General features: G+C 36.5%; 1 protein-coding gene across 1 annotated transcript in view; it reads left to right on the forward strand.

Annotated features, from left to right (window-relative positions):
- Positions 1–10,053, forward strand: part of LOC149548325 (phosphatidylinositol 3,4,5-trisphosphate 3-phosphatase and protein-tyrosine-phosphatase PTEN1-like) — a 32,056-nt gene extending 22,003 nt beyond the window's left edge. The window contains exons 5-7 of the mRNA XM_089792408.1: positions 9,264–9,500; positions 9,585–9,683; positions 9,876–10,053. Coding sequence (XP_089648534.1) covers positions 9,264–9,500; positions 9,585–9,683; positions 9,876–10,022 — 483 coding nt within the window. The 3' untranslated portion in view covers positions 10,023–10,053. The remainder of the gene's footprint in view (positions 1–9,263; positions 9,501–9,584; positions 9,684–9,875) is intronic.
- The last annotated feature ends 1,053 nt before the right edge of the window (positions 10,054–11,106 follow it).

Consider the following 11,106-nt stretch of genomic DNA (forward strand, 5'->3'; position numbering starts at 1 on the left):
TCAACTCATGATCCTTGAGTTTGCGTGACTCATATGCAATCACTCGACCATTCTGCATTAGAACTGCTCCAATACCCTCGAGGGAAGCATCTGTACACACCATGAACTCACCTTCTGGATCAGGTACAGCTAAGATCGGTGCACTGGTCAGAAGCTCTTTGAGTTTCTGAAATGCTTCTACACACTTTTCTGTCCAAAGAAACTTCTTTCCTTTCCTCTGAAGGGAGGTAATAGGGTGTGCTATTCTGGAGAAGTTTTGAACAAATCTGCGATAATACCCAGCTAGACCCATGAAACTACGAATCTCCGACACAGTAGTGGGTGCAGGCCAATCTACTATTGCCTGGATCTTCGCAGGGTCTACAGAGATACCTTCGCCTGAAATAACGTGTCCCAAATACTGTATCTCTGATTGAAAGAAATCACACTTTGCCGCATTGGCATAAAGTTGATTATCTCTCAAGCACTGCAAAACTAAACTCAAATGTTCCTCATGTTCCTTTTGGGACTTAGAATATATCAGAATATCATCGAGGAACACAAGAACAAATCTATCAAGATAGGAACGGAACACCCCATTCATTAAGCACATGAAAATTGATGGAGCGTTTGTCAGCTCAAAGGGTACCACTGTGAACTCATAATGCCCGTAGTGAGTTCGGAAGGCGGTCTTATGAATATCAACCTCCTTGATGCGAAGTTGATGGTATCCTGACTTAAGATCAATCTTAGAGAACACTGTAGCTCCCCTGATCTGATCAAATAAATCATCAATCTTTGGTAAAGGATACCTGTTCTTTATTGTCACCTTATTCAGCTGTCTGTAATCGATGCAAAGGCGCAAAGAACCATCCTTCTTCTTCACAAAGAGCACTGGAGCTCCCCATGGTGATACACTAGGTCGAATACTACCCTTGGCCAAAAGTTCCTCTAACTGCAAACGCAACTCACTTAGCTCCTGAGTGGTCATACGGTAAGGAGCTCTAGAGATAGGTTCCGCTCCTGGAGTGAGCTCAATGCTAAAATCAATGTCTCTCTTCGGAGGCATGCCTGGAATCTCACTCGGAAAGACATCAACATACTCCTGTAAAATAGGGTGATCTAGGGTCTTCCTCGTAGATTCTTCCTCATCAAGCTCATTTACCGAAACGGCAAATACCTGACACCCCTTACGAAAGCTTCGCTTAAGTTGCATAGTAGAGATCATTCGTAGGGATATAGGTCTCGGTATCCCCACAATCTCAATATCCTTCCCTTGGTCATCCTGACACATAATGGTCTTCTTTCTGCAGTCAATACTAGCCCTATGAGAGCCAAGCCAATCCATACCTAAGACCACATCGTAGGAGCCAAGAGGAATAACTCGAAAATCGACTGAAGTCTCAAACCCTCCTATGCTAAGTCCACACTTGTGAACTACCGAATCTGTGGAAACGTTAGCACCTGAGGCTAGTTCCACTTGCCAACCATGGTCTTGCTTAACCGACTCCAGCTTACACTTATCAACTAGAGATGGAGAAATGAAAGAATCTGTAGCACCTGAATCAAATAATACAGAGAGGTGTACCTCGGATAGCTCCTGTAGTCTCAACTACTGTCCCCTGATGGTCTGCCTGACGGTGATCCACCGCTGCAAATACTCTATGAGATCCACCTGTATTTCCGACTGTAGGCTCAGATGCTGCTGGCCTGGGTCCTGAATACTGAGATGCTCGCTGTGGGCAGTATGCTGCAATATGACCAATCTGTCCACACGAATAACATCCCGTGCCTCTGCCAGATCCTCTCCCTATAGGTGGTGCATTCGACCGCTGGTGGCTACCCCTGCTAGCAAAAGACTGGTTGCTCTGTGCAGGCCGAGATTGCTGATTCTGCCTATTACGTTGAGCATTGCGATTGATCCTAGGGTTGGATCCACCGCCACCACTCTGTGCCTGAGGGTAAAATCCCTTATGCTGCTGAGGCTGCTGCTGAGAATGCTGATGAGAATGCGGCTGAGAATACTGATTCCTCCTAGGGAAGGGAGGCTTCCTGATCCCACCGGAATTGTGGTTGCCCTTAGATCCTGCTATAGTAGGCGCTCCCACAAATCCTCCTTGCCCAAAGTTGACACTCTGCTCTACCAGGATAGCTCGATGTACCGCATCCTTGAGGGTCTTAGGCTCAAATACCTTAACACCTCCAATAAAACGGTTGTTCAAGCCTCGAATGAAATGTTGTGCCAACTGTGCTGGGTTGTCACTGAATCCCGAAAAAGGCATGAGCTCATAGAACTTGCGCTCATACTCTACAACGGTCATAGTGAACTGTCTCAGGTTATGGAACTCATCTGCTCTATGCTGCTTCCATTCCTCTGGTAGGAATCGCTCATGAAAACTCTCCAAGAAAATCTCCCAAGTGACACTACCCATGTCAATGCCCAACTTCTTCTCCTCAATAGTCCACCAGGTGGCTCCAAATAACTCTAGATTGGTAATGGCAAACCTCGCTTTGACATTACTGTCAAAGTCCTGCATAGCAAAAATCCTGTCAAGGGCAATAAGCCATTGCTTAGCTACATACCCAGAACCTTGCCCATTAAAGAGTTTGATCTTGGACCTCTGAAGATCCTTCATCTGAGAAGATACTATGAATCTATGTCGGTCCTTCTGAGGACTCCTAGATCTGCGTCTATGCTCATGTCCAACCTGGTGTGCTCTATCCTGCTCAAGAACAGGAGGTAAGCGATCAATAAGGGTTCGCATCATTTGCCTCAGATCAACCTCCTCAGAGTCGGCATGTCCCTCATCGTGGTTCTCTTCCTGATGCTCACTGACATGCTCTTCCCTATTCTCTTCCTGAATGGGACTCTCATGGATAGACTCATGAACACTAACATCTCTGCCTCGTCCACGACCTCTGCCACGGCCAAGGCTACGGCCCCTAACGGAAGATCTCGTCCCAGATACCATCCTATAATAATATCCAAGACACAAGATGCTAAAATAACCATGAAACATACTACTGAAATACATAGATAAAAGACACATGTTTTGCAAACAAGATATTTTCAGTTTTCAGTTTACCTATAATTTCAGTTTAAGTATAATTTCAGTTTTGAAGTTTTGAGTGTTGAAGTATGAATAAAATAGGTAACTAATAGTTTATATACAGTTTTCAGTTCAACTAGCTTCAAGTTTTAGTTTAAGGTTTGCATTTTTATTCAACTAGTTAACACTAGTGGCGTTCCAATATACCTAGAGCTCCCAATGTAGAAACTTGGGCTCTGATACCAGATGTAACGCCCCGCCAAGGGATCCAAAAGAATTAACCTAAAGTTTCACTAAGTTTGCTAAACATTTTTTTTTTTTTGTAAAAGTAAGAAAGTATGACATACACATCACACAAATAGTAGCGGAAGCAATAACATGTAATCATCGACAAACATACATTGCAAGTTACATTTCTTAAAGATCCCAAGACGTTGAGTCACGTTTAAGTTTAATTAATTCTAAGTCTAACAACTAACACATACATATAAAAGAATAATCAGAAACTCCAATGTCCATAATATACATTTGTTCCGAATGCTCCTTGGCAAATTAATTCGGAATGCTCATTCATCCACTGTACATGTCACAGGGTATGAAAGGCTTAAAAGAATATACATATGTAAAGATCAAGATACAACATCCTCAAATCCATGATACAAAGTACAGTAAAAATATATGAAACTATTCACCATACATGATACATCCATACATCCATAATGATAAAACATCTATCATAAAATCTAACCATCCATCATACTAATCCAAGAACATAGTGAAGGTAAATGCCAATCACGAAATCTCCAGCCACGGTGACCACGGAACGGATCTCAATGGTAAGAGTAAAAGCACTACCACCCAACCGCGTGAAACCTAAATGGTCCACTCCCACCGCGCTGAGGAGATAGTCTCAAGTCCCAAAATAGGATAACAAAACCTATAATCATAATTACTCTCTAAGTCCAGGAAATCCTATAAGTATGCTAACTCAAGGGTTCCTAAAAAGATCGACATCTATATCCCAGAGGTACCACAAGACACGTAGGAAACCTAATATGCAAGCGGGAAAGTGTCATCGCAAAAGTCATGTAGAAGTTACCCGAGCAATCCCTTAGGAATCCCGGGTCCCTACTGATCCTGCGGCCACTAGTATCCTCTCGTACTGACGAGGCATACTATGGAATGCAAGGTCGTAACCAAGCGTCCTCTCTACCCCATCCTAGTCTGTACTAGCACTCATGGCATGAGAGAGAACATACAATTATCTTGTTAGGTTCATTTTCTCTCATTTAGTGTAAATGTTTTCACTTATTAAAAACGACTTACAATGGGTTTCTCAAGGCAGCCTCTTAGGGCTCCGACCCCCATTGCAAGCCACTTCCCGACTCTACACATAGATAACCTACCCTAGCTCATGAACTCATAAATCAAAGAATCATAATAAAACCATCTCAGTCCTATGCGAGCAACTGAAAATATCATAAAAGGATAATCCACAAAATATATCAGTTCTTCATGAGCAACAGATAACATCAAATAGTAATCAAGTAATCACGACAGTTCTCTATCAGCAACTGAAGGCATCAATGATAAGTCACAAAATCCAATGGTTCTCTAATGAGCAACCAGAAAGTAATACAAGTATAACTGATCGAGACTCAGAAATGGTTATCAAATATAACTGATCGAGACTCAAAAATGGTTAAGTTAGGTATTCTCAATTACATACATCTCAGCTTCACACAAGGAAACTGGAAAGCAATCACAAACAGTAACCACAATCATGTCATAGAGCACTTCATCACATTACCATGGTCAGGTTTAAGAAAGATCGAGACCAAATCATCAAGACATCACATTCACAAACCCCGAGCCTCTGGTAACAACCTGAACTGGTCAACGCTAAACCAACCCCAAAACATTCAAAGTACAAAGACAACATCAAAGTCAAGAGATTGGATCTGAAAGAATATTTTTTTTAAGTTAAGGTAAGGTTTGTGATTTAGTTTAATGTCGAATTCAAGTAACAAAGTTTTCACAACTACCCTTTTTCGAATAACCCAGTTCTATAATAATTTTCATTAAATCAATATCCAAATTGTAATTTAGTCAAATAAAATTCATTATTAATTAACTTAATTAAACTAATTATAATTAAATTAATCAATATTCATTAGATCTAATTAATTATTTTAATCCAACTAATAATTGTTAATTTATTAATATTTAAACAAAATTATTAATAAATTAAAATTTACAAGTATAACAATGCAATTAATATTTATTTATTAAATATTTATAAAGTTTAATATATTATAAAAATTAAATATATATTATAATTTTTATTATTTAAAATTTTTAATTAAATAAATTTCGTTTTTGATAATTTTAAAAAAAAAAAAAATTATAAAAAAAATAAAAATAAAAAAACGAATTTAAATCCTCCCACGTTTATAGCCCGTCGGCTTTGGCCGCAGGCCTGCGGCGGCAGGTACTCTGTACCTGCCGTCGCAGTACCTGCGACGCAGGTACTGTCGGCCTGCGCCGACAGTGGGGGCGGGTACGGGGTACTTCCTTCCCCCCCACTAAATTATATATTTTATAATATATATATATTTTTTATATATATATATATATTTTTTAAGATTTTGTTATTTGATTTAAAACCATCCAATCTCCCATACATGTTTAATTCAATATTTGATTTGATTTGATTTTACTAAATTAATTCATCTAATCAGATTTTATAAATACCTAAAATTTATAATGTAAATCTTTTCTTTAAATAAATTCATATATATTATTATTAATCAATTTCAAGTAAATTTATTTTATTAAATTTTATCAATCATAAAATTTAAATAAAATAAATCAATCATATTTATTTTTCCAACTTAGAGTTTTCTTCATCCAATTTCAAAACCCTAACCTTATTAAATTTCTCAAATTCCATTTAATTCAAACTCAAATCTTTATTTAATTCTTATTTAATTTCAACTGTTGAATGAGGTCTTCTAAATGGTTTTCAAACCTGGATTTACAAATGAAAATGAATAGCAAAAAGGTCCAGAATGAAGAATTGACACATTCATACAATGAAATTTGAAAAGACAAGTTCTTACAATCACGAAGTAGACAGAAATATCAAATTGCATAATTCAAGCAATGATCAAAACACAAGACCCTACCTGAACCTGATGCTAACACACAAACACCCAAGAATTGTGAGAAGATTCGCCTCCCCCAAAATTCGCATCCAAATTCCTCTCTCAAATGTTGTCTCTAATCCTCCCTTCAAAAATGAACCCTCTCATTGTGATAAGCAAATTCTCCTCAATTCGGGGCACTAATTGTGCGTTTACCCGAGAAGACTCTTTGCACAACTCAGTTAACTCCAAATTAACTTTTATTATCTTTTCTAATTCTTTTGCATTCAACTTTCATGCACATTAAGTTGAATGATTAAATAACTTTTTTAAAAATTTCACTTGACTTCGATTCTTAATTAATTTATTACTTTAAATCTTATGTGCACTTTTAAGAAATTAAAATAACATTACTAATTTTTATAATTTAATCTTTTAATTTAATTCTTATATTTAACTCATGTTTAGATCATGCGATCTAGAATTCTTAATAAATTAATATCTTTCAACTTTTAATTCATTTTAGAACTTAATTGATAACATATTTAATTAATTTAAATAACAATAATATTTAGCATTTATTTAAAAATGAACTCCAAATATATTATTATTAAATTAAATAAATATTATCCTGTTCTAAATATATCTTAAACTTTAATTTCCAACTTTAATTCTTTTATTTAATTAATTAATTAATTAATTAAATATAAAGATATCATAATAATTCCTTATTAAATTAAAACATTAATTAGTCTTTTTAATTAGACTTAATTAATAGAAAATACACCAAGGACTCATAAAGCAACATACGAAAACCCAACATAGAAGAATACATACCAAATCAAACACAAGGGTTATAATCACCAAATTACATCATTTGATGCATTCGGAGAGTATTTAACTCAGATACTTGTCCTAATTATCAATTAGGACAATTGGCTAAAGGGTTTAGGATTTGGACTTAAGAGTTTATCTCCCCTCTCTTACCATTGAGACAGTGCGATAGGGTACGCTCATCCTGACAATTCAGGGAAGTCGATACCCGGTACCTGCAACCTGCATAAAATCTACGCATGTACAAACACAATATTCTAAGCTAAACAAGCAATGGCAGGAAGTGGTGCATCGTGTAGATCCCGACTAGCAGGTGACTACGACTCCCTTCCTTAACCATATCAGAAACATCATACATAAATAAAACAACACGCACACCATACACATGCAGTATGGGGTAAGTATCCATAAGAAACACATGGAATAATGAACCATCTAACTAATCATCATTGATAACTGAAACCATTGAATAATCATCATACATGCATGAAATATAGAGTACCAAGTAATCTCATCATATAATAAACTGAGTGTAAACATCATCTGATAATCTCTAAAATAATAATACTACCCATCAAACATAAATTGGCCTAAAAGAGTTTGGCAATCATATCATAATGTAGCTCGAAAAATGTAAACTAGGGGCAGGCACTACACCTGACTATCAACTGCCCCCAAGAAATGGATGACGTCCCCTATAAATATATTTATAAAAATCTCTAAGAGATAGAGTTGACTCTATAAATCTGACAAGCATTACTAAAAGAAGATGAGACTCATAAAATCACTGAGGAACATAATGGAGGTAAAGACATCACCATATAATGAGACAGTGCCACCACATCACTAACTGATGCTGCAGAAACTACATAAATGGTTGCCAACACAGCATATAAAGACCATGTTATCACACAACGACTATGATTACAATTCTGAACTTGACGTAAGAGAGAAATATGAAGCCAGAACAGATGCATGTGAGAGGACGACAGAAATATGAAGAAATCTTTAACAGAATTAGGAGCTCAATGAAGAACAGCTTCACTAACATACAAAGAAACAAAGAGCTTCACCAGCAGTAAGACGGAGCTGAAGAAACACCCAGAGCTTCCACAATCGATCTTTAGAAGAAATTTTTTAACGAGATATCCTTAAATCTAGTCCAACATCGCATTCTTTTCCATCGGCAAGTAATACACACAGAGACTCGGAAAGGAAACGGAACTGCTGCCCAAGTTGACCAGCTCCTGTCAATGGTATAGCTTTCATGCACTTCCAAGTATAACCAGCATCAAAAGTAAATTCTGATCATAATTCCTCCAAGATGTGCAGAAGATTTTCCATGCACCAGGTATAGAGGCCATTATTTGCCTAGAACAATGGAGGTGACTTTAAAAACAATCTTACACATTCTCCTTTACTGCTGTTATCAGAGGCTCTGGTACCATGTTAAGATTTTGCCCTGTAATTAGATAAACAACAATAAAAGAGCATAAATAATACACAAAGACTCGATACATCTATCTTGGTAAAACCCTTCCACTTGAAGGGAAAAACCCAGCCACACCAGCAAAATATCACTTTTATTGATAATCAAAATGCTCTCAGTACAAGGCTTTTGCTTGATTGCTTACAATAAACTGAGCAATCACATAAATAGATTGAAATGAGACTCTTAATATCACAAATCAAGGTCTCTTCAAATTTCTAATACAAGACCCTTTATATTTCCAAATATTCAACACTGCATATTTCCATACGCATGCCTCTTTGCATGACATATGACACATCTTTTTACATAATATTAACTTAATATAATCACAAATAACTCTTTCAGCTGAAGATGACCATAATGGTCATAACAAACATATTTCTATCTCATAGAATCAGAGATGAAGATCTCTATTGCAGCTACAAACTTCAACATTTTTTGCTGGTGGGTAATAGTAGAACTGTTTTCCATAGAGGAAAGAACATTGTATTAACAATCACCTTACAAAGTGCCTTTGAATATTCTCACATCAAATTTGAAAATAAGATGTCATGGATGTTATGAATTAGCCAGAAGCAGCATCACAAACAAAAACCCTCATAAGCTGCCAACAAAGCGAAAGCCACAACTATTTGCCGGGGATGTTGAAATTGTGGTTGTTCATTACATTACAGTAATAATGCTTAGGATTATGTCTGTGAAGTGGGAAGGAAGGCCAATGATAATTTCATAGCTGATTGATATGATCTTTGTCTGTCCCAGGAATCAGGTCAACTTTACCAACCTGCAGTGGAGATGGCACGTGATTATTGCAGGAAAGTGCATAAAGGAAGTCAAAACACAATGAATCCACGCTATTACCTTTCATTCTTGCACAATGACAACGATGAGAAAAAAGGGGACGAGGAACAGCCTCATTTTGTGGTGCAAATGGATACAGAAAGTTCTATCATAGACAAGAAGACATGTTTAGACTATAACTTCAACGAGCCTCTCTTGGTAAATTATGCATTTCACTTGTTCTATACTTTTATTATGCATGTGAAACTGATTCTAATGGTCATCAGACTACTCTTTTGTCAGATCACAGGTGATGTAAGAATAATATTTTATGACAAAACTGGTAACAGGCTTTTCTATGCTTGCTTCAATACTGCCTTTATTGTTAACAGCATCTTACAGGTATTGTATATTTTTCATCTTTTCTGTTCCAGTCTTAACTATGTATAGTTATTCTATAAAAAACTAGCTAACCCATGGCTTCGTATGGCAGAATTCCTATTTATTAGCTTGTTCTCATTCTTATATACTAGCTATACGAAATCATACAGAGAGAAAAAGGACTAAGACCTCAATTCTTTGTGTGGTTCACAGTTTTCCCAAGGAGAACTAGACAAAGTAGGACGGAAAGCAAAATCTATGTTTGGCCCCAAGTTCTGTGTGGAATTATTATTTGGGCCCGCAGTGCCTCATCATCCTGATGTAATTATTAATGTGGGTAACCTTGAGGATTCTTTCTGATTTTAATTTATAATTTGGGTTTCCTTGTTCACTTCGTTTTAGTCTCTTGGCCTACAGAATTCATTCACTTAAAGATCTTTTTCTTCAGAAAATAAATCAACGATACCGATAATCTTCTGTAGGCATCTAGTTAAAAATTTCCTATTGATTGTAAATTCTTTTAAATGATGCAATTTAGCTTCAATCAACTTGCAGTATGATGGTGCATTTTTTACTGTCTTTGATGCTTGAAAGTGACAAATGGATTTTGTCGTCTATATTTGCCTCTTGTACTGTCTTTGATGCTTATCTCCCAGCTTCCAACAGATAAATGCAGGGTCATTTCCCAATTTTGGGAACTTTTGAGATCCAACATATCCTAGTAAGTTGACATGCGTGCAGGCGTTGAGTCATCTCCATAGTCATTAACTTCTATAACTTGGAAAATAATTATTTATAAAAATAATTAATAACTTGGAAAATAATTAATTATAAATTTATTTTTAGATGCATTTGTCAAATTTCAATTTGATAAGGAGGTTTTTCCAAACAAGTCAATTTGTGATATTGCTGTCAGGATTCAACTGTGCAGTTTTTGAGTCAAATTAGTTGACCCGAATGGGATTGCAAGCAAAGTGGGCATAACATTGGAGGAAACTTTGTGGTTATGCCTGCTTGAGCTGAAGTAGTACTTGGATGGGTGAGTCCGGGTGCTTCACCTATGTGAACTTCATCTAGATGCAATGAGGGCTAAGTGTTCCATTCATTCTCATGAGAGATGGGTTCTTGTGAACTTGTTACTCATGAAGCATGGGTCAATAAGTTGGACTCAAAAAGTTTCAAAATTGAATTCTGATAGTAATATTTGTTTTCACTTGTCCATTTTTTTTTTTTTAAAGATAACATTAATAATTGCTATTGTTACTTCAATGGTATGCAATTTTAGATTTATTTAGTTTTAATTGCTCAGCTTTTTAGTTTCCTTTGAATGCTACCACATTCAACCTCTAACTTCTAAGTGCTACTACTTATCCGATTTTGAGTTTTAGAAGCCAAATAGAGACCATTTTTGGTTTTGCTACATTGGAACTGCAGCTCCATTTCC

Source organism: Cupressus sempervirens, chromosome 7 (genome assembly GCF_028749045.1).
Source record: "Cupressus sempervirens isolate cs-2001-9-10 chromosome 7, ASM2874904v1, whole genome shotgun sequence".
Lineage (NCBI taxonomy): Eukaryota > Viridiplantae > Streptophyta > Pinopsida > Cupressales > Cupressaceae > Cupressus > Cupressus sempervirens.